This window comes from Zosterops lateralis, assembly GCF_965231275.1.
Source record: "Zosterops lateralis genome assembly, chromosome: 32".
Taxonomy (NCBI): Eukaryota; Metazoa; Chordata; class Aves; order Passeriformes; family Zosteropidae; genus Zosterops; species Zosterops lateralis.
Window position 1 is genome coordinate 457,550 of NC_139792.1, and position 24,179 is coordinate 481,728.

The following is a 24,179-nucleotide window of genomic DNA, read 5'->3' on the forward strand; positions in this document are numbered from 1 at the left end:
TTTTGACAAAAAGAGGCCCCAATTTCCTGCCCTTTTCTCCTCCTCCTTTAATCCCCTTTGATTTTTTATTCCCAATTCACTCCAACAATTAAAACACCAAATTTCATTGGAAAAATCCCAAAAAAATCCTCTTTTTTCCCCAAAAAATCCTCTTTTATCTTATTTTTTCATGTTTTTTTGTGTGTCTGGGCAGGTTTTTATTGTCTCGGAGGCGTCAAAGGGAATTTTATGGGATCAGGACCCTCCTGACCCCAAAGTCCATAAATTCCCCCAGAAATTCCCATTTAAATCCGGGCCGGGGCCGGGTGGGAGCAGAGAGAGCCCGGAGCTGCTGCCTGTGAGTTTTTTTCTCCTTTTTTTTCCATTTTTCCCAACTTTTCCTTTTTTTCCCGATTTTTTCCCATTTTTCCCAGTTTTTCCCCACTTTTTTTCTGACATTTTTTCCATTATTTTCCCCATTTTTCTCATTTTTTCCCACTTTTTTCTCACTTTTCTTCCAGCTTTTTTTCCCTTTTATTCCCTTTCCTCCTTTTTCCCCCATTTTCCCCCATTTTCCCATTTTTCCTCACTTTTTTCTGACATTTCTTCCAGCTTTTTTCCCTTTTATTCCCATTTTTTCCCACCTTTTTCTCACTTTTCTTCCAATATTTCTCCCTTTTATTCCCTTTTTCCATCACTTTTCTACCAACATTTTTTCCCTTCCCCCCCCTCATTTCCCCCCATTTTTTCTCACTTTTTTTCTCACTTTTCTTCCAGCTTTTCCCATTTTTTCCCTATTTTTTCTCCTTTTTTAATCCCCCTTTATTTTTGGGGGGATCTGGGGTCTCTGTGAGTTTTTGGGAAGGGGGTCCCTGGGTGTTTTTGGGGTCTCTGTGGGGTATTTTGGGGTCTCTATGTAGTTTTTTGGGGGTCCCTATGGGGTTTTGGGGGTCTCTGTGGGGTATTTTGGGGTCCCCTGGGTGTTTTTGGGGTCTCTGGGTGGTTTTTTGGGGTCTCTTTTTTGCTCTGGGGGGGCTCTGGGGGGTATTTTGGGGTCTCTATGTGGGTTTTGGGGGTCCCTGGGTGTTTTTGGGGTCTCTCTGTGAGTTCTGAGGGGGCTCTGGGGATGCCCCGGGGGGTCCCTGGATGTTTTTGGGGTCTCTTTGTGCTCTGGGGGTGGTCCCTGGGAACTTTTGGGGGTCTTTGTGAATTCTGGGGGGTCTCTCTGTGGCTTTTTTGGGGTCCCTTTGGGAGTCCTGGGGGAGCTCTGGGTGTTTTGGGGTCTCTGTGAGTCCTGGGGGGGCTCTGGGGGGTGTTTTTTGGGGGTCTCTCTTGAGTTTTTTGGGGGTCCCTGGGTGGTTTTGGGGTAGCTGGCTGTTTTGGGGTCCCTTTGGGAGTCCTGGGGGGGGGAGTCTGTGAGTTTTTTGGGGTCTCTGGGTGGTTCTGGGGGGGTCTCTGTGAGTTTTGGGGTCTCTTTTTGTGTTCCTGGGGGTTCCCCAGGGGTCCCTGGGTGGTTTTGGGGTCTCTGGGTGCATTTTTTTGGGGGTCTCTCTGTGCTCTGTGGGGGGGGTCCCTGGGTATTTTTGGGGTCTCTGGATGGATTTTTGGGGTCTCTGTAAGTTCTGGGGGGTCTCTGGGGGTCCCAAATATGCTCTGGGGGGTCCCAAAGTGGTCCCAGTGTGGTTTTTGGGGGGGCTCTGGGTGGGTTTTTGGGGGTCCCTGGGAACTTTTGGGGTCTCTGTGAGTCCTGGGGGGGCTCTGGGGGTGGTTTTTGGGGTCTCTCTGTAGTTTTTTTGGGAGTCCCTGGGTGGGTTTTTGGGGTCTCTTTGTGGGTTTTGGGGTCTCTCTGTCAGTCCTGGGGGCTCTGGGGGTGGTTTTTGGGGTCTCTCTGTAGTTTTTTGGGGGTCTCTGGGCGGGTTTTTGGGGTCCCTTGTCTGATTTTTGGGGTCTCTCTGAATCCTGGTGGGGGCTGAGGGTTTTTTTGGGGGGTCTCTGTGAGTTTTGGGGTCTCCCTGTGAGTCCTGGGGGGTCCCATTGGGTGGTTTGGGGGTCTCTGTGTCTTTTGGGGGGTCCCTGGGTGGGTTTTTGGGGTCCCATTGGGTGGTTTTGGGGTCTCGTTGTGGTTTTGGGGTCTCTGTGAGCCCTGGGGGTCTCTGTGTGGATTTTTTGGGGGGTCCCCGGCTGGTTTTTGGGGTAATTTCTGTGTGTTTTGGGGTCCCTGTGCGGTTTTTGGGGTCTCTGGGGGGTCTCTAGGGGGTCTCTGGGAGGTTAATTGGGGATTTATATGGAGAAATATGGAATTTATATGGGCAAATACAGATTTTATAGGGATAATATCAGTATTTATTGATTTTCCCCCCCTTTTTTCCCCATTTTCGCCCCATTTTTACCCTTTTCCCTCCCTTATTTTCCCCTCGTTATTTTGCCCTTTCCCCCATTTTTTCCCTTTTATTTTTTTCTCATTCCCACCCCACTTTTCCTTCTTTTTTTTCCCCATTTTCGCCTAATTTTATCCACTTTCCCCCCTGTTTTTCCTCCCTTTTCCCCATTTTTTGCCCCATTGCCTCTGGAATCCACAATGACCCCAAAAAAACCCGGAAAACCTGGAAAAATCCAAATTTCCCCCCAAAAAACCCCCAAAATCTCCCCCCAAAAAACCCAAATCCCCCCAAAAACCCCATTAAAACCCCCCAAAATTCCCCAAAAAAACCCATTTAAACCCCCAAAAATTCAATTTTTTGCCTTTTTTTTTTCCTCTTCTCCTCCTCTGCTGGAAAAGCCCCGAGCAAAAATAACCCAGAAAATAAAAATAAAAAGAATTTTTTTATTAAAAGGATTTTTTTATGGATTCGCCCCCAGGATCCTCTTTGGGAACATTTTATTTATATTATTATTATATTATTTATTATTATTATTCTGGCGGAGATTAAACCGAGCGGAAAGAGAGAGAGGGGGGAAAAATAAAAATAAAAATAAATAAAAATAAATAGAAAATATAAATAAAAGCCAAATTACCCTTGAGAAAAGGAGCTTTTCCTGCCCCTGAAATCCTGAATTTCCTCCCCCCTGACGAGGCTTCCCGCCTTATTAATGATTATTAATGATTATTATTAGTATTATTAGCCGCTAATTAATTAGGAGTTAATTAGCGGGGGGGGCTTTGGTTCCTCACAAAATCCTTGGGGGTTAAAAAATGGGTTTAAAATGGGTTTTTTAGGGTTTTTTTTTTTATTTTTAAAGGGGTTTTTAGGGATTTTTAAAGGGATTTTTTAGGGATTTTAAAGGGATTTTTTAGGGATTTTAAAGCGTTTTTAAGGGATTTTAAAGGGGGTTTTAAGAGATTTTTAAGGGGTTTTTAAAAGGATTTTTTTTAGGGATTTTTAAGGGTTTTTAAAGGGGTTTTAAAAGGTTTTTTTAGGGGATTTAAAAGGGGGTTTTAAGGGTTTTTTTTAAGCGTTTTTAAAGGGTTTAAAAAGGATTTTTAGGAGATTTTTAAGGGTTTTTAAAGTGATTTTTTTGGGGGTTTTTAATGGGCTTTTAAAAGGGTTTTTTGGGATTTTTAAGGGATTTTAAAAGGGTTTTTTTAGGGATTTTAAAGGGTTTTTAAAGGGGTTATTAGGGGTTTTTAAGGTTTTTTTAAAGGGATTTTAAAGGGGTTTTAAAAGGGTTTTTAAAGGATTTTTAGAAGGTTTTTAAAGGGATTTTAAAGTGGTTTTTTTAGGGATTTTAAAGGGTTTTAAAAGGGTTTTTTAAAGGGGATAAAGGTCAAAAATGGGGCAAAAAAAGGTGAAAAAAAGGTCAAAATGGGAAAAAAAAGGTGAAAAAAAGGTCAAAATGGGGGTGAAAGGAGAGGGAGAAAAAAGAAGGAAAAATAAAGGAAAAAAAAAGAAAAATAAGAGGAAAAAAAATCAAAATAAAGAGTGAGAAAAAATAAGATTTTTTTTCTAATATATAAAAGAATAAAGAAATGGGGGAAGAAAAGAAAAAACAGCGAAAAAAACCCCAAGAAACACCAAAAATAATCAAAATTCAAACCCCCCTCCCCTCCCCGCCCCGAGCTTGACCCTTCACACAAAACACCAAAAAAAAAATCAATTTATTCTCATTTTTTTCACCTCAAAAAACCCCCAAAAAATCACAAAAAAATCCTAAAAAAAAAAAAAAGAAAAAAAATGGGGAAAAAAGGAAAAAAATGGGGAAAAAAAGGAAAAAAAATGGGAAAAAATTAAAAATTTTAAATTGATGAAAATGATGATTTAATTTTATTTTTTTGGGTGTTTTTTGTGGAGTTTTGGGGCCGCCGGGAGGGGAATTTCCCATCAATAACGGGAGGTGAATTCGGGGTCAGCTCGTCGCTCCCGCAGAGAAAAATTCGCTTTTTTTTCTCATTTTTCAATCCCTGGAAAAGGAAAAAAGGGAGAAAAAAAAGGGAAAATAATGAGGGGGAGGAGGGAAAAGGGGTTGGGGTGGAAAGGGATTTTTTGGGGTTTTATTGGGATTTTTGGGGTGATTTTAGTGGGTTTTATTGGGATTTTTTGGGGGGTTTTAGTGATTTTTTGGTGGGTTTTTTAGTGGGTTTTTAATGGGATTTTTGGGGGTTTTTATTGGGATTTTTGGGGGGTTTTAGTGGGTTTTATTTGGATTTTTTAGGTAATTTTAGTGATTTTTTTGTGGGTTTTTTAGTGGGTTTTTAGTGGGATTTTTGGGGGGTTTTAGTGGGTTTTATTGGGATTTATGTGAGTTTTTAGTGGGTTTTTTTGTGGTTTTTTTGTGAGATTTTTTGGGGTTTTGGGGGGGGATTTTTGGGGTTTTTTTGTGGGTTTTTAGTGGGTTTTTGTGAGGTTTTTTGTGGGTGTTTTTAGTGGGTTTTATTGGGAATTTTTGGGTGGTTTTAGTGGGTTTTTAGTGACTTTTTAGTGGTTTTTAGTGAGTTTTTAGTCTTTTTTTTAGTGATTTTTTATCAGTCGCTCCTCAGATATTTTTTTTATTATTTCAGATTTATTTTTTCAGCTTCAACGAGAAGAATTTTTCTAAAAAAAGGAGAAATTTGGGTAATTTCGGGGCGATTTTGTTGGGTTAAAAATGAAAATAAATTTAAAAAATCAGAATTTGGGGCGATTCATTTCCCTGACAGGGAGAGGGGGGAGGAAAGAAAGAAAAAAAAGGGAAAAAATCGATTAAAAAATTTGCATTTTTGGGTTGGGAAATCGATGGGAACCGGGGCTGGGGCAGGAGAGGAAAAATGGAGAAAAAAAGGAAAAAAAAGGGCAAAAAATGGAGAAAAAAAGACAAAAAAAAAAAAAAAGGGAAAAGAACAAAAAATTGAGGGAAAAATGGAGAAAAAAGGGGAAAAGGAAATAAAAAGTGGGAAGGGGGAAAAGGGATAAAAAAGGGGAAAAAGGACAAGAAAAAGGGACAAAAAATGGGGAAAAAAGGGACAAAAATGGATTTAAAAAGGGGGGAAGGGATCAAAAAAAAGGGGACAAAAAATGGGAAAAATTATTTAAAAAATGGGAAAAAAGGACAAAAAAAAGGAGGAAATTTCGGCAAAAAAAAGCCTTAAAAAAAGGAAAATAAATGAAATTAATGACTCGTCACTGCCCGAGGTGGGGACACCCCAAGGGCTTAAAAAACCCTTCAAAATTCAATTTATTTTTTATTTTTTTGCTTTTTTGGGGCGGGATAAACGCTGGGAAATGATCCCAAGGATTATTTTCATTTTTATTTTATTTTTATTTTTATTGTAATTTATTTTATTTTATTTTATTTTATTTTGTTTTGTTTTATTTTATTTTGTTTTGGGGTGTGTTTTTTGTTTTATTTTATTTTGTTTTACTTTATTTTATTTTATTTTGTTGTATTTTATTTTGTTGCATTTTATTTTATTTTATTTTATTTTATTTTATTTTATTTTATTTTATTTATTTATTTTTTTATTTATTTGGTTTTATTTTATTTTATTCTATTTTGTTGTATTATTTTATATTTTATATTTTATATTTTATATTTTATATTTTATATTTTATTTTATTTTTATTTGGTTTTATTTTATTTTATTTTTTATTTTATTTTTTGTTTTATTTTATGTTATATTTTATTTTATTTTATTTTAATTTTTCTCCTTTCACTCCTGTCCGCGGGCGCCTCGGGTTTGGATTGAAAATCCATTTTTTCTGGAATTTCCCTTTGCGGGTCATTTTCGGGTCACGCTGGGAACGAACCCGCCGGACAAAGCCAATCCTGGGACCAAAAAAACAACAAAAAATTCGCTTTGTCCTCAAAAAAACCCTCCCCACCCCCAAATCCCGGGAAATTCCGATCCTTGGGATAAATTGATTTTTTTACCCCTTTTTTATCCCGGGAAATTCGGATCCTTTGGGGAAAATTTGATTTTTTTTTCCCCTTTTTTGGGGGTTTTGGGGAGAAAAGGGGCGAATTTGGGGGGGTTTGTGAACTGAGGGGGGTTGGGGAGGGAAAAATGGGATTAAAAGGGATAAAAAGGAGGAAAAATTAAGAAAAAAGGGGAAAAATATTTATTTCTTTATTTCTGGATATTTATTTATGAATATTTGTTTAGTTCTGGATATTTATTTATTTATTTATGGGAATTTATTTCTGGGTGTTTGTTTGGTTATTGAGATTTATTTATGGGGTTTGTGGGATTTATAAAAAAATAAATTTATTGGGGTGAAAATCCGGTTTTTTGGGGAGTTGGGAGGATTTAAATTAAATTTTTTATTATTATTTTAAATTTTTTTTTTCTCCTCCCTGTCTGTATTTGGATCCCAAAAATCTCCAGGATTTTCCCCCAATCCTTGTCCGGGATTTTGGGATTTGGAGTTTTGGGGGTTTGAGATGATCTGGGAGAATCCACACCAAAATAATTATAATAAAACAAACAAAAAAATCCCCAAATTCAGGCAAAAAATATCCCCAAATCCAGGGGGAAAAAATCCAAATTCAGTGGGAAAAAATCCAGATTCAGTGGGAAAAAAATCCAAATTCAGAGGGAAAAAAAAGGCCCCAAATTCAGGAGGGGAAATCCAAAATTCAGAGAAAAAAAAGGCCCCAAATCCAAGGGGAAAACTCTAAATAATGGAGGGGAAAATCCCAAATTTAGGGGTGGAAAAATCCCCAAATCCAGGAGGGAAAATCCCAAATCCAAGGGAGAAAAATCCCAAATTCAGGGGAAAAAAAATCCTGAAATCCATGGAAAAATCCCCAAATCCAGAGGGGAAAAATCCCTAAATTCAGATGGGAAAAAAGCCCCAAATTCACAGAAAATTCTCCAAATCCAGGGCGGGGAAAAACCCCAAATTCAGGGGGAAAATATCCCCAAATCCAGGTGGAAAAAACCTCAAATTCAAGTGGAAAAATCCCCAAATTCAGGGGGGTAAAAATCCCCAAATTCAGGAGAAAAAAATCTCCAAATTCAGGTGGAAAAATCCCCAAATTCAGGGGGAGAAAAACCCAAATTCAGGTGGAAAAATCCCCAAATTCAGGGGGAGAAAAACCCAAATTCAGGTGGAAAAAACCCCAAATTCAAGTGGAAAAATCCTCAAATTCAGGGGGGTAAAAATCCCCAAATTCAGGAGAAAAATTTCCCAAATCCACCAGGAAAAAATCCCAAATCCAGGGAAAAAATTCCTTAAATCAGGGGGAAAAAAATCCCCAAATTCAGGTGGAAAATAAATCCCAAATCCAGGGGAAGAAAAGCCCCAAATTCACAGAAAAATCCCCAAATTCAAGTGGAAAAAATATCCCAAATTCAGGAAAAAATCCCCAAATCCACATTTGGGGTTTGATCCCTCCAGCCCCAAATTTTTGTCCCCAAATTCTTCCCTTGGGGAGGGAAAATCCTTGGGAATTTCCCTCTTTTTTTTCCCTTTTGATTTATTTTATTTAATTGCGTCTCTCCCCAATTAATAATCCCTGCCCGCCTGGTTAATAAAAAATAAAATAAATCAGAAATAAATCTAAATAACGAGGAGGAAAAAAAAAAAAAAAAAAAGGCGAGAAAAATCTCAATAAAATCCTGATTTAATTTTAATTAAAAAAATAAAAAAATCCACGAACGACGACAAAAAAAAAATCTGAAAAAATTTAAAAAAAATCTGGAAAAAAATCTGAATAAAATTAAAAAAAATTCCTATTTTAATTTTAATTTATTATTTTTTATTTCCATAGGAACTGGAGGCGGGAGAAGCACAAAAGGAGCTTTTCCCGGGGGTGATTTATGACTTTTTACGGCCCCATAAAAGCGGCCCCAAAGTCCTCCAGCCACGTTTAGGGCTAATAAATAAAACATAAACAGTTTAACTTTATGTGTCACTTTTATTGTTAAGCCCATAAAATATGGGGAAAACGCCGCCGGGCCAGGAGAGGCTTTCGCTGGATAATTGTTTCCGGGGGTGGAAAAAAAGGAAAAAAAAAAATTAAAATAATGCTAAAAAAATCCTAAAAAATTTGGTTTTTTTCTCAAAAAAAAATTGGTTTAGTTACGGGGGGTTTGGGGAAAAAAATCCTCAAAAAATCCTAAAAAAATTGCTTTTTCCTCAAAAAAATAATAAAGTTTTAGTTTCAGGGCGGTTGGGAAAAAATAACCCCAAAAAAACACCCCAAAAACCCCTAAAAAATTCACTTTTTCCTCAAAAAAAAATTGTTTTAGTTACAGGGGTTTGAAAAAAAAAAAACCACCCCCAAAAATTCCTAAAAAAATCACTTTTTCCTAAAAAAAAAAAAATATTTTAGTTCCAGGGGTTTGGGGGAAAAAAACCAACTAAAAAACACCCCTAAAAACCACCCAAAAAACCCCTAAAAATTTCACTTTTTCTTCAAAAAAAATAGTTTTAGTTCCAAGGGGGTTTGGAATTTTTGGGTGGAAAATGGTGGAAAATTGGAGTTTTTTGGGGAAAAGAGTTTTTGGGGTTTTTTTTTTGGGGTCGTGACCTCGGAGTTGAGGTCAGTGGGGTGGGGGGTGGTCCTAAAAAGGTCCCAAAATGACCAAAAGTGCCCCAAAATGGCCCAAAATGACCCAAAAATGGCCCCAAATGACCCAAAAATAGACCCAAGTGACCCAAAAATAGCCCCAAATTGCCCTAAAATGTCCTCAAATGACCCAAAAATAGGCAAAAGTTGACCTAAAATTCATAAGTGCACCCAAAGTTCACCCAAACCATCCCAAATCTGCTGTAAATGGACCCCAAATACCCCAAACCCACCCCAAAGCATCCCAAATCCATCCCAAATAAACCCCAAATCCATCCCAAACCACTCAAAACTCACCCCAAACTTACCCCAAACCATCCAAACCCACACAAAACCACCCCAAACTCGCCCCAAACCACCCCGAATCCATCCCAAACTACCCCGAATCCATCCCAAACTACTTGAAACTCGCCTCAAACTCACCCCAAGCCATCCCAAATTCACCCCAAACTCATCCCAAACTGCCCCAAGCTCACCCCAAACCTCAGAAGAGCATCAGAAATCCACCCCAAACTCATCCCAAACCACCCACAGCACCCCAATCCACCCTGAATTCACCCACCATCCCAAACTCACCCCAAACCATCCCAAATCCACCCCAAACTGCCCCAAATCACCCCAAATCCACCCCATAACCACCCACAGCACCCCAAATCACCCTAAATCCACCCAAAACCATCCCCAAACCATCCAAACCCACACAAATCCACCCCAAACCATCCTAAATCACCCCAAACCCACCCACAGCCCCCCAAACCACCCCAAATCACCCTAAATCCATCCCAAACCATCCCCAAAACCATCCAAACCCACACAAAACCACCCCAAACTCACCCCAAACCACCCCAAACCCCGAATCCACCCCAAACCACTCAAAACTTACCCCAAACCATCCCAAACTGTCCCAAATCACCCCAAATCCACCCACAGCCCCCCAAAGGGATCCCCCATGGTGTCCCAGCCCCCAAGGCTCTTCCACCCCAAATAAATAAATCCCCTCACCCCAAATAAATAAATCCTCTCACCCCAAATAAATAAATCCCCTCACCCCAAAGTCCCCTCCCATCTTTCCCATCTCATTTTGGGGGAATTTTATGGGATTCTTCCTCTTTTATCCACGGCCTGCGTTATCCCATCACCCTCCCATCGCTCCCATCCCAATTTGGGTGAATTTTATGGGATTTTTCCTCCTTTATCCAAGGCCTGAGCCCTCCCCTCACCCCAAATCCCCCTCCCACTGTTCCCCATCAGGATTTGGGTGAATTTTATGGGATTTTTGCTTCTTTATCCATGGCCTGGGTTAACCCTTTGCTCTCCCACTCCTCCCCATCTCAATGTGGAAATTCTGGAATTTTTTCTCTCTTATCCATGGCCTGGACTGGCCCCTGACCCCAAATCCCCCTCCCACTGTTCCCCATCCCAATCTGGGTGAATTTTACGACACTTTTGGTCCCTTATCCACAGTTTGGGTTATCCCATCACCCTCTGCTTTTCTCCATCCCAATTTGGGTGAATTTTACGACACTTTTGGTCTTTTATCTCCAGCCTGGGCTGGTCCCTGACCCCAAATCCCCCTCTCACTGTTCCCCATCAGGGTTTAGGTGAATTTTATGGGATTTTTGCTGTTTTATCCATGGCTTGGGTTAACCCCTTCCCTTCCCATCTCAATTTGGGTGGATTTTATGGTATTTTTACTCCCTTATCCATGTTTTGGGCTGACCCCTCACCCCAAATCCCCCTCCCACTGTTCTCCATCTCAGTTTGGGTGAATTACATGGAACTCTCACTCCCTCCTCCACGGCCTGGGTTAACCCCTTGCTCTCCCATCAGAATTTGGGTGAATTTTATGGGATTTTCACTCCATTATCCATGACCTGGGTCATCCACTTGCCCTCCCATCCCTCCCATCCCAATCTGGGTGAATTTAGTGGGATTTTTGCTCCCTCCTCCACGGCCTGGGTTAACCCTTTGCCCTCCCATCCCTCCCATCTCAATCTGGATGATTTTTTCCGCTCTCCCTCACCCCAATCCGGGTCCCCGTCCCTCCCACAGCCCCCCCCTCCCATTTCCCCCCATTTCTGGGTGCAGGCAGCGTGTCTTTGGGGTTCCTGATCCGGGGCTCCACCTCTGCCCTCACCCCAAATCTGCCTCCCACTGTTCCCCATCTCAGTTTGGGTGAATTTTATGGGATTTTTACTCCCTTATCTGTGTCCCGAGTTCTCCCTTGACCCCAAATCCATGTCCCACTGTTCCCCATCAGGATTTGGGTGAATTTTATGGAATTCTCACTCCATTATCCATGGCCTGAGTTAACCCCTTGCTCTCCCACCCCAATTTTGTGAATTTTATGGGATTTTCCCTCCGTTATCCACGGCCTGGGTTAACCCCTTGCTCTCCCATCAGGATTTGGGTGAATTTTATGGGATTTTCACTCCCTCCTCCACGGCCTGGGTTAACCCTTTGCTCTCCCACCCCAATTTTGTGAATTTTATGGGATTTTCGCTCCGTTATCATTGGCCCAAGCCCTCCCATCTCAATCTGGGTGATTTTTTCTACTCTTCCTCACCCCAATCCGGGTCCCCATCCCTCCCACAGTCCCCCCTCCCATTTTCCCCCATTTTTGGGTTAACCCAGCGTGTCTTTGGGGTTCCTGATCCGGGCCTCGCCGAGCGGCGCCGATTGGCCGCGCTCATCACATGGCGGCCCAAACTTTAGCGGGGGGCGGCCGCCGACGGGGGGTAGGAGGGACTTTATGGAGCAGAAAAACGCCAAGGCGCGAGAAAAATTATTTTTCCGCTCCAGAAATTAATGATCATGAGCTCTTATTTGATGGACTCGAGCTACATCGATCCCAAGTTCCCTCCATGCGAGGAATATTCGCAGGGTAATTACATCCCCGAGCACAGCCCCGAGTTCTACGGGCGGGCGAGGGAGACGGGATTCCAACAGCAGCAGCATCATCATCATCCTCATCACCATCATCATCCTCACCATCCTCATCACCAACACCAACAGCACCAACAGCACCAACATCAGCACCAGGAGCTGTTCCCACCGCCCCGCAGCGCCTTCCCCGAGCGCCCCTTCGGCTGCGGGGGGCTCCAGGGGGGACCAGCAGGAAGAGGAGATGATGATGAGGATGAGGATGATGATGGTGGAGGAGGAAGAGGAGGAGGAGGAGGAGGAGGGAGGCAGCACCTGGCGGAGAAGCCGCGGCTCTGCGAGGTGGAGACGGCGACCTGCGAGAGCCGCCAGGAGCTCAAGGCGCCCGTGGTTTACCCCTGGATGAAAAAAATACACGTCAGCACCGGTAGGATTGAATTAAAAAAAAATTAATTAATATTTAAAATTTAAAAAAAAAATATTAAAAATTATTAGGGGGAAAATTTGGGGAAAAAAAAAGTTAAAGAGAAAAGTTTGTTTTTACCGCCTCCCGTGTCGTCATCCTCGCTCGGTTCTTGGTGTTTCTGTTGGAAAATAACTTTATTTTCGCCTCTCTGCCTGATTTCTCCACATTTTTCACTTTGTTCTCCTGTAAAAATTCACTTTATTTCTGCTTTCTCTGCGTCTGATTTCCTGCACTGTCCTCACTCTGTTCTCTGGTAAAAATTCACTTTATTTTTGCCTCTTCTGAGCCTCTTTTCCCTCACCATCCTCACTCTCTTCTCTGTTGAAAAATAACTTTATTTTCGCCTCTGTACCTGATTCCCCTCATTTTTTTCTCTCTTCTCTGCTAAAAATTCACTTTATTTCTGCTTCCTCTGTGCCTGATTTCCTGCCCCATCTTCACTCTCTTCTCTGGTAAAAAATTAACTTTATTTTTGGTCTCTGTGTCTCTTTTCCTGCCCCATCCTCACTCCGGTAAAAATTCACTTTATTTTCACCTCTGTGCCTCATTTCCCCCATTTTTCCCTCTGTTCTCTGCTAAAAATCACTTTATTTTCCCCTCCTCTGAGCCTCTTTTCCCTCTCCACCTCCACTCTTTTCTCTGTTTAAAAATAACTTTATTTTCTCCTCCTCTTTGCCCAATTCCCCTCCCCGTCCTCTCTCTGTCCTCTGGTAAAAATTAACTTTATTTTTTTCCCCCTCAGAGTTTCTTTTCCCTCCTCCTCCTCCTCTCTCTGTTCTCTCCCAGTTAAAAATTCACTTTATTTCCCCTCCTCCTCCTCCTCCTCTGAGCCTGATTCCCCTCACTCTTTTCTCTGCTGAAATTCACTTTATTTTCCCCTCTTTGCCTCCTTTTTCTCACTCTTTTCTCTGCCAAAAATTCACTTTATTTTCCCCTCTGTGCCCGATTCCCCTCACTCTTTTCTCTGCTGAAATTCACTTTATTTTTGCCTCTTCTTCACTTCCCATTTCCGCTCTTTTCTCTGTTAAAAAATAACTTTATTTCTCCTCCTCCTCTGTCCTTTCCCCTCCTCATCCTCGCTCTGCCCCCGATAAAAATTCACTTTATTTTCCTCTCTGTGGCTGTTTCCCCTCAGCATTTCCACTGTTTTCTCTGCTGAAAATTCACTTTATTTCCACCTTTGTGCCTCTTTCCCCTCTTCATCCTCACTGTTAAAAAATTCACTTTATTTTCATCTTCTTGCCTCTTTTCCCCTCACCATTTCCACTCTCTTCTCTTCTAAAAATTCACTTTATTTCCATGTTTCTCCCTCTTTTCCCCTCACCATCCTCACTTTCTTCTTTCCTAAAAATTCACTTTATTTCCACCTTTGTGCCTCTTTCCCCTCACTGTCCTCACTGTTAAAAATTCACTTTTTTCCCTCCTTCTTAACTCTTTCCCCTCACCCCATCCCTGCTAAAAAATCCACTTTATTTTCTCCTTTTTCCCTCTTTTCCCTCACCATCCTCACTCTCTTCTCTTCTAAAAATTCACTTTATTTCCCCCTTTCTCCCTCTTTTCCCCTCACTCTTTTCACCCCATTCTCTAGTAAAAAATCCACTTTATTTCCAATTTCTCCCCTATTTCCCCTCACCCTTTTCACCCCATCCCTGATTAAAAATTCAATTTATTTCCACCTCTCTCCCTCTTTTCCCTCCTCATCCTCTCCATCCTCTCCCTGTTAAAAATCCACTTTATTTCCAATTTCTCCCTTATTTCCCCTCACCCTTTTCCCCCATCCCTGATTAAAAATCCACTTTATTTCCCCTTTTTTCCCCCTATTTCTCCTCACCCATTTCACCCCATCCCTGATTAAAAATCCACTTTATTTCCCCTTTTTTCCCCCTATTTCTCCTCACCCATTTCACCCCATCCCTGATTAAAAATTCACTTTATTTCCAATTTCTCCCCCATTTCCCCTCACCCTTTTCCCCCCATCCCTGATTAAAAATTCAATTTATTTCCCCTTTTTTCCCCCATTTCCCCTCACTTTTTTCCCCCCATCCCTGATTAAAAATTCACTTTATTTCCCCTTTTTTCCCCCATTTCCCCTCACTTTTTTCCCCCATCCCCACTATAAAATCCCATTTTTCCGGGTCCACCCCCGTCCTCTCTCTGGGCTCCGTCTCGCCGGGAACTCCAATTTTATTTTATTTATTTTATTTTTTTTTTTTCCCTTCCTGCCCGAGCAACAATCGCGGGGATTTACGGCTCCGGCGGGTAATTACACCCCCCATCAATTTTATTGCTCTTTTTTTTTATTATTATTATTCTTCTCTCTCTCTCTCTCCAGCCGGAGCCTGTGGATGTTCTGGGATTCCTCAGCAATAATTCACTTTTTTTTTATTATTATTTTATTTTACGGCCGGGGAAACCCTGGCCTGGGATTTTTATTTTTTTTTTAAGGTGATTTAAGGGTTATTTGGGTTTTTTAATTGTTTGTTTTGGGTGGTTTTTTTATTTCTCAGCTGGTTTTTGTTGTGTCCGAGTTGGTTTTTCCTGCTGGGTTTTGTTTTATTTTATTTTATTTATTTTTTTAGGTGATTTTGGGGTTATTTGGGGTTTTTTATTATTTGTTTTGGGGCTTTTTTGGGGTTTTTATTGTTTGGTTTGGGTGGTTTTTATTTCTCAGCTGGTTTGAGTTCTGTCCGAGTTGGTTTTTCTTGCTGGGTTTTGTTTTATTTTATTTATTTTATTTTTTTTGAGGTGATTTTGGGGTTATTTGGATTTTTTAATTGTTTGTTTTGGGTGGTTTTTATTCCTCAGATGTTTGAGTTGTGTCCCAGTTGGTTTTTCCTGCCGGGTTTTGTTTTATTTTATTTTATCATTTTTTGAGGTGATTTTGGGGTTAGTTGGGGTTTTTTATTTTTTGTTTTGGGTCGTTTTGTTTTAGGGTTATTTGAGTTTTTTTTATTGTTTGTTTTGGGTGGTTTTTTATTTCTCAGCTGGTTTGAGTTGTGTCCGAGTTGGTTTTTCCTGCTGGGTTTTGTTTTATTTTATTTTATTTTATTTTATTATATTATTTTTTTGAGGTGATTTTGGGGTTATTTGGGTTTTTTATTATTTGTTTTGGGTGGTTTTATTTTGGGGTTTATTTGAGTTTTTTTATTTAATTCTTTGTTTTGGGTGTTTTTTATTCCTCAGCTGTTTTTTGGTGTGTCCGAGTTGGTTTTTCCTGCTGGGTTTTGGTTTATTTTATTTTATTTTATTTATTTTTTTGGGGTTATTTGGATTTTTTAATAATTTGGTTTGGGTCGTTTTGTTTTGGGGTTTATTTGGGGTTTTTTATTTAATTTTTTGTTTTGGGTCGTTTCGTTTCTAGGTCGGGTTTTGTCTGGTCCGAGTTGGTTTTTCCTGCTGGGTTTTGTTTTATTTTATTTTATTTTATTTTTGAGGTGATTTTGGGGTTAGTTGGGTTTTTTATTATTTGTTTTGGGTAATTTCATTTTGGGGTTTATTTGGGTTTTTTATTTAATTGTTTGTTTTAGGTCATTTCATTTCTTGGTTGGTTTTTTGGTTGTTTTAATTTTTTTTTTTTTTTTTTTGAGGTGATTTTGGGGATTATTTGGTTTTTTTATTTTTTGTTTTGGGTCGTTTCATTTTGGGGTTTATTTGGGGTTTTTTTATTTAATTGTTTATTTTGGGTGGTTTTTATTTCTCCGCCGGTTTTTTGTCATGTCCGAGTTGGTTTTTCCTGCTGGATTTTGGTTGGTTTTTAAATTTTATTTTTAATTTGGTGGTTTTTTTCTTTTTTTTCCCCCGGTTTATTTTTGGTCGCGGAGTTTCGTTTTCTGTCTCCTTTTCCTTCCTTTATTTATATATTTTTAATTTAATTTTTTTTCCCGAGTTTTTGGGTCGTAGAGTTTTCTTCTCCATCTCCTTTCCTTATTTTTTTTTTAATATTTCCCCTTTTTTTTTGCCGTGAAGTTTTTTTTCCATCTCCTTTTCCTTCCTTTATTTATATATTTTTAAAATTTATTTTTTCTGGGTTTTGGGGTCGTAGAGTTTTTCATCTTCATCTCCTTCCCCTTCCTTTATTTATTATTTTTATCTTATTTATTTTAGGTATTTTAATTTTAGTTTTCTTCGGCTCCTTTCCTTCACTTATTTATTTATTTATTTTTAGTATTTATTTATTTTTAAATTCATATTTTTCAACTTTTTTTTTTTTTGGCCATTGCGTTTTCTTCTTCATCTCCTTTCTTTCCTTTTTTTATTTTTTATTTTTTATTTTATTTTTTATTTTTTATTTTTTATTTAATTTAATATTTTCTGCTTTGTTGTGTCCGTTCACTTTTCTTCTCCATCTCTTTCCTTTCCCTTCTTTATTTTATTTTATTTTATTTTATTTTATTTTTATTTTTCTTCCTTTGAGTTTTCTTCTCCTGCTCCTTTCATTCCTTTATATTTTTTAAAATTTAATTTAATTTTTTCCGCTTTTTTTGGTATGTTGAGTTTTCTTCTTCTCCTCCTTTCATTCCTTTATTTATTTAATTTTTTTTATGTGTGTTTGATTTATTTTTTTGTTTCCTTCCTTTATTTTTTCCCCCCCAGGGAAGTTTTCTTGACTTTTTTTTCTTTTCCTCTTTTTTGTTTATTTTATATTTTCTTGGATTTTTTTTCACTTTTTTTTTCTTCCCTCGGTGTGTTTTTCTCTCTTCACTTGATTATTTTTCTGTATTTTTAATTTTTTTCCCTTTATTTGATTTCTTTTTGCTTATTTGACTTTTCTCGACCTTTATTTTCATTAATTTAATTCTCTGCCGCTTTTTTCTCTTTATTTGATTTTTACTGTGATTTTTTCCTGTTATTTCCATTTTTAAATTTTTTTTCCCTGTTTACTTCATTTATTAATAAATTTATTTATTTTCCCACATTTTTTCCATTAACCTGATTTTTTTTTCGGTTTTTTTTTGGTCTTAACCTGATTTTTTCCCCTTTTTTTCTCTCTTTACTTGAATTTTTTGCATTTTTGCCCATGTTTAACCTCATTTCTTTTCCTATTTTTTCCCCTTTTAACCTCATTTATTTTTTCTATATTTTTCCCTCTTAACCTCGTTTTTTCCCAGATTTATTCCCCTGTTACCCTTTTTATTTTTAATTTTTTTCCTATTTTTATTCACATTTCCCTCATTTTTCCACCTTTTTTTTTCCTGTTACCTGAACTGGTTTTTCCCCTATTTTATTTTCTATTAATTTGACTCTTTTTTCTCTTCTTTCTTTCCCCTAAACCTCTTTTTATATTTTTTTTTCCTGTTATTTTTCTGTTAACCCGAATTTCTTTTGCATTTCTTTCCCCAAATAACCTGAATTTCCACTGGATTTTTAAAAATATAAACCTGATTTATTTTTGTTTAAATTTGATTTCTGGTGTCCTGACTTTTTACTCTTTTTTTCCCTTTTTCTCCATTTCTCTCCCCCTTTTCCCCTTCCCCTCCTTATTTTCCCCTTATTTCCCCCCCTTTATTTCTCTTTTTATTCCCCTTTTTTTCCCCTTTATTTTTCCCCTTCTCCTCCTTTCTCTCCCCCTTTTCTCTCCCTTTTCCCCCCTTTTTTTCCCCCTTTTTTCCCTTTTATCCCCCTTTTTTTCCCCTTTTACTCCCCCATTTTCCCCCTTTTATTCCCCCCTTTTTCCCCTTTTCTCCCTCATTTTATTCCCCCTTTCCTCCCCTTTTTTCTCCTTTTCTCCCCCATTTTATTTTCCTTTCTCCCCCTTTTCCCCCCCTTTCTTCCCCTTATTTTTTCCCCTTTCCCCCTTTTTTCCCTTTTCCCCATTTTTCCCCTTTTTTCCTCTTTCCCCCCCTTTTTTTTCCCCTTTTTTCTCCCCCTTATTTCCCCCTCTTTCCCCCCATTTCCCTCCCTTATTTCCCCCCTTTTCCCCTCTTTTCTCCCCCTTTCTCCTCCTTTTTCCCCTTTTTCTTTTCCTTTTCTCCCCTTTTTTCCCCTTTTCTTCCCCCTTTTTCCTCCTTTCCCTCCTTTTTTCCTCCTTCCCCCCCCTTTCCCCCTGCTATTTTCTCCACCTTTTTCCCTCTTTTCTCCCCCTTTTTCTCCCCTTTCCTCCCCCTTTTCTCCCCCTTTTCTCCCCCATTTTCCCTCTTTCTTCCCCCTTATTTCCCCTTTTTCCCTCTTTTCTCCCCCCTTTTTCCCCCTTCCCCCCCCTTTCCCCTGCTTTTTTCTCCCCCCTTTTCTCCCTTTTTTCCCCCCATTTTCCCCCCTTTTTCCCCCCCATTTTCCCCCCTTTTTTCCCCCCATTTTCCCCCCTTTTTTCCCCTTTCCTCCCCCTTTTCTCCCCCATTTTTCCCCCTTTCTTCCCCCTTATTTCCCCCCCCCCTTTTCCCCCCTTTTCTCCCCCATTTTTCCCCCTTTTTTCCCCCCTTTCCCCCCCTTTTTCCCCCCTATTTCCCCCTTATTTTCCCCCTATTTCCCCCCTATTTCCCGCAGTAAACGCGGCGTTTCCCGGCTCGGAGCCGAAGCGCTCCCGCACGGCCTACACCCGCCAGCAGGTGCTGGAGCTGGAGAAGGAATTCCACTTTAACCGGTACCTGACCCGGCGGCGCCGCATCGAGATCGCGCATTCCCTGAGCCTCAGCGAGCGCCAGATCAAGATCTGGTTCCAGAACAGGAGAATGAAATGGAAAAAGGATCATCGGCTGCCCAACACCAAAACCCGCCCGGCCCCGGCTCAGGGCCAGGCCCCGGGGCCCGTTCAGGGCCTGGGTCAGGGTCAGGCCGCGGTACCGGGTCAGGCTCAGGGCCCGGGTTCGGCTCAGGCCGCGGGTTCGATTCCGGCCCAGGCCCAGGCCCAGGGTCAGGGCCCGGATCCCCCCCCGGAGCCGCCCCGGCCCGAGGACATCACCCGCTTATAGCGGGGGAAAATAAAAATAATCCTAAATTTTGGGGTTGGCACCGGGTGGGGCAGAAATCTGGGTGTCTGGAAGGGTTGGGACAAAAAAATCGGATTTTTCAGACTTGGTTGGGACAGAAATTCGGGTTTTTCTGGCCCTGTTATAGTAAAAAATCGGATTTTTCTGGCCGGGTTGGGACAAAAATTCGGATTTTTCTGGCCCTGTTATGGTGAAAATTCAGATTTTTCTGGCCCTGTTATGGTGAAAATTCGGATTTTTCTGGCCCTGTTATGGTAAAAAATCGGGTTTTCTGGCCGGGTTGGGACAAAAATTCGGATTTTCTGGCTGGGTTGGGATGGGAAATCTGAATTTCTGACCGGGTTATAATGGGAGAGAAGAAAAAATGTCCCAAATTTGGGTTTGTGGCCGGGGTGGGGCAGAAATCTGAGTTTCTGCAAGGGTTGGGATGGAAATTCTGAGGTTTTGGCCCCGTTATGGCAAAAAATCGGGTTTTTCTGACCCCGTTATGGCAAAAATCAGATTTTTCTGACCAGGATGTAACAGGAAATCTGAATTTGTGACCGGGTTGTAAATGGGAGAGAGGGAGGTCTGTGAGAAATTGGGTTTTTCTGACCCGGTTATGGTGAAAATTCGGATTTTTCTCACCAGGTTATAACGGGAGAGAGGAAAAAATGCCCCAAATTTGGGTTTGTGACCGGGTTGTAATGGGAGTGAGGGAGGTCTGTGAAAATCGGATTTTTCTGGCCGAGTTATGGAAAAAAAATAGGATTTTTCTGACTTAGTTAGCACAAAAATTCGGATTTTTCTGCAAGGGTTATGGCAAAAATTCGGGTTTTCTGAGATTTTCCCGCCCGGTTTTGAAGGAAAAATTGGAATTTCCCACCCCAAAAATCCGTTTGGAGATTTAAAGATAAAAAAAATCTGAATTTTGGGGTTTTTTCTTCGGTTTTTTTAGGAGTTTTTTGTCGTGGGGTGAGAGGAAATTTCCCTTTGTTGTTGGGTTTTTTTTTTTTATTATTATTATTATTAATATTATTGATATTATTATTTTATTGAACCTCCGGCGGGTGTCAAAAATCCGCCTCTTTTTAGAATTTTCCCTGTTATTTTTAAATTATTATTATTATTTTATCATTTTATTATTTATTTTATTTATGTTTATTATTTTTATTATTTTAAAATTATTTTTATTTTAATAATAATAATAATATTTTGTTAATGCCCCTGTGAGGGTCAAAATTTTTAAATCCTCCCCATTATTATTATTATTATTATTATTATTATTATTCTATTATTAATTATTTTATTATTTTTAATAACAATATAGTTTTATTAATTCCCCTGTGCGAGTCAAAACTTTAAAATCTTCCTTATTTTTATTTTTATTTTTTTTAATTGTAAATTTTAATATTATTATTCCATTATTATTTTATTATTTCATGACTAATAATATTATTTTAATAATTATTATAATTGCGTGTCCAAACTCTTTTCAAACCCTCCCGATTATTCCCATTATTTTAATATTTTAATTATTATTTTTTAATCATAATTATTATTTATCCATCCCCAAACTCACCCCCTTTAAAACCCGTCCCCGTTCCCATTAATTATTAATTAATAATTATTAATATTATTTAATTAATCCCCCATTTTTCGCTGCATGAGCCGCTCTTGAAGAAGAAAAGAAACAAAAAAAAACTTTCCAAAAAACGGGTTTTTCACCCCATTCCCGGGGTTTTATTATTTATTTTTATTTCTTTTATATTTATTTTAATTTATTTTTATTTATTTTGGGGGGTGGGAAATTGGGGGGGGGGTTTGGGTTGAACCGGGGAGGGCAAAAAACACAAAAATAAATTAAAAAAAAATTCAAATTATCGCGATTTTTCCCCCTTTTCCAAACGCACAAATTTCGGCCAAAAAGGGGGGAAAAAAAAAGCCCGAAAAAATCGCGATTTTTGGGGAAAAGAATAAAAAAATAAAACCCCAAAAAGGAGCGAAAAAAAAAGGGCGAAAATTCAAATTTTTCCCCCAAAAAGTCACTCCTGGGGGGGGTTTGGGGAGGGGTTTTTTTGTGCCAAAAATAAAAAACCAAAATAATTTAAATTTTTTTTTCTCTTCCTCTTTTCCTCCTGCTCGTTGTAAAGTGGCAATAAAATAATAATTATTATTATTATTAATAAAATAAAAATAAAGGAGTTTTTAGTGCGTTTCTGTGACGGTCCCAGTGGTCAATAAATAAAAACCAAAAAATGTGTGAATTTGGTTTATTTTTTATTTGTCTCTGGTGTTTTTATTTGAAAATCCCCCCCAAAAAACCCTAAAAAATCCCTAAAATTAATAATTATTAATATTAATTATTAATTATTAATATTAATAATAATAAGGATTAATTATTCCCCCCCTGAGTTGTTTTAAAGATTAAAATTGGTCTCAAAAATTCGGATTTTTTTTTTTAATGGCTTTGAAATATTGGGGGAAAATTTGGTGGGAAAAAAAGTGGATTTTAGGGGATTTTGGGGGGTGAAAATATTGAAAAAATGGGAATTTTTGGATTTTAGAGGTTAAAATATTTAAAAAATGGGAATTTTGGGGGTTTAGGGGTTGAAATATGAGGGAAAAAAATGAATTTTGGGGATTTCAGGGGTTAAAATATTGAAAAAAAAAAGAAATTTAGGATTTTAGGGGTTAAAACTATGAAAAAAAATTTGGAATTTCAGGGGTTAAAATTTTTTTTGGGAAAAAAAAAAAAAGATTTTGGGGATTTTTTTTGGATCCTTTTCCAGCCCCGGTGGAAAATTCCCCGGATTTGGCTCCTCTGGAGGGTTTTAAATCATCATAATTATAATTATAATTATTATTATAATTATTATTATTAATTGGCATTATTTCCCCTCCTGCTGATTTTTGACCTTTTCTGAAGGTGAATAAAAGGTGAAAAAAGAGTGAAAAGAAGGTGGGAAAAGGGCGAAAAAAAGATGAAAAGAACTGGGAAAAAAAGGTAAAAAAAAGGTGAATAAAAGGTGAAAAAAAGGTGAAAAAAAAACCTGAAAAAACCTTGAAAAAAAGGTGAAAAAACGGTTAAAACTAAGGTGAAAAACCGGTGAAAAAAGGTAAAAAGAAGGTGAAAAAAATGTGAGAAAAAGTGAATAAAATGTGAAATAAAAGGTGGAAAAGGGGTGAAAAAAAGGGTGGAAAAAGGTAGAAAAAATGTGAAAAAAAGGTGAAAAAAGGGTGAAAAAAGAAGTGAAAAAGGTGAAAAAGAGGTGAAAAAAGGGTGAAAAAGAGGTGAAAAAAAGGTGAAAAAAGGGTGGAAAAAGGGTGAAAAAAGGTGAAAAAAGGTGAAAAAAGGGTGAATAAAAGGTGAATAAAAAGGGTGAAAAAAGGGTGGAAAAAAAGGTGAAAAAGAGGTGAAAAAAGGGTGAAAAAAAGGTGAAAAAAGGGTGAAAAAAGGATGAAAAAAAGGCAATTTGGCTGTTCAGGGTCGGGGCCGGGGCAGGTTTTGTGTCGCTGACCCCGCGACCCCCGACCCCGACACGGCCCCGAGTCCCCCCGGGGACCTTTGGGGGGTTTTTGGGATTTGGATGGAAAAAAGGAAAAAAAATGGCTCGGGGGGGGTTTGGGGGCAGCTCTTTGTGCCTTTGAGGGGCCAAAATGAGGAGAAAAAGGAGAAAAAGGAGAAAAACCAACGGCCGGAGTTGGGGATTCCCCAGGGATCCGACGCCAGGGGATAAAAAAGGTGGGAAAAATTAAAAATAATTCAAGTGGTTGTGGGTTTTTTTTGGGGTTGTTTTAAAGGGAAAAAAAATAAGCGGAATTGGGGATTTATGGGGAGGTTTAAAATGTGAAATGAGGGAGGTTTGGGAGGGGATTGGGATTTTAATCCAGAGGGAAAAGGGGAAGGGAAAAGGGGAAATTGGGAAAAGGGGAAAGGGGAAAGGGGAAATTGGGAAAAGGGAAAGGGAAAGGGAAAAGGGAAAAGGGAAAAGGGAAAAGGGAAAAGGGGAAAGGGAAAAGGGGAAAGGGAAAAGGGAAAAGGGAAAAGGGGAAAGGGAAAAGGGAAGGAGGGAAGGGGGACAGGGGTTCAGGGGAGGTGGGAAATGATCCCCGGAGGGATCCAGGAGGGGGGAACAGATCCAGGGGTGGATCCGTCCAGGACAGAGGGATCCAGGGAAGAATCCAGGGATGGATTCAGGGATGAACTCAGGGATCCAGGATGGATTCAGGGATCCAGGGATGCATTTCGAGGTGGATCAAGGGAGTGGAAGAGCAGATCCAGGGACTCAGGACTCAGGAACAGATCCAGGGACAGGTCCAGGGACAGATCCAGGGACGGATCCAGGGATCCAGGGAGGGATTCAGGGATGAATTTCGAGGTGGATGAAGGAGTGGAAGAGCAAATCCAGGGACGGGCTCAGGGACAGACTCAGGGACAGATCCAGGGATGGACAGAGGGATCCAGGGATGGATCCAAGGAGGGATCCAGGATGACGGGACAGATCCAGGATGGGCTCATCCCAGAGGGATCCAGGGATGGGCTCAGGGGCAAATCCAGTGATGGACTGAGGGATGGGGGGACAGACCCAAGGACAGATCCAGGATGAAGGGACAGATCCAGCGAAGGATCCAGGGGTGCGGTCAGGGATCCAGGGATGAATTTCGAGGTGGATCAAGGGGTGGAAGAGCAGATCCAGGGATGGACTCAGGGACGGATCCAGGGAGGGAGCCAGGACAGGGATGGACCCAAGAGGGGATGGAAGGATCCAGGGGTGAACTCAGGGATGGACTTGGGTAAACCCAGGGACAGACCCAGCAATGGACCCAAGGAGGGACCCAGGGTCAAATTTCAAGATGGATCGAGGGGTAGAAGAGCAGATCCAGGGATGGACCCAGGGACAAACCCAGGGACAGACCCAGGGAGGGATCCAGGGATGGGTCAGATTGGACAGAGGGAT

The 24,179-nt window shown here is 39.8% G+C and overlaps 1 protein-coding gene and 1 long non-coding RNA gene across 2 annotated transcripts; both read left to right on the forward strand.

The window, feature by feature from the left end:
- Positions 1 to 2,867: 2,867 nt before the first annotated feature.
- Positions 2,868 to 5,314, forward strand: LOC310921085. The gene is made up of 2 exons (XR_014592084.1): positions 2,868 to 3,765; positions 3,797 to 5,314. It is a non-coding gene; the product is annotated as an uncharacterized lncRNA (long non-coding RNA).
- Positions 5,315 to 11,676: 6,362 nt separating this feature from the next.
- On the forward strand, positions 11,677 to 19,221 carry HOXC4 (homeobox C4; the record flags this gene model as incomplete). Its single annotated transcript, XM_083880972.1, has 3 exons — positions 11,677 to 12,291; positions 14,239 to 14,575; positions 18,797 to 19,221. Exons 1-3 carry the CDS (start codon positions 11,776 to 11,778, stop codon positions 19,219 to 19,221), a joined length of 1,278 nt encoding a protein of 425 aa, XP_083737098.1. The 5' UTR covers positions 11,677 to 11,775.
- Between the last annotated feature and the right edge of the window lie 4,958 nt (positions 19,222 to 24,179).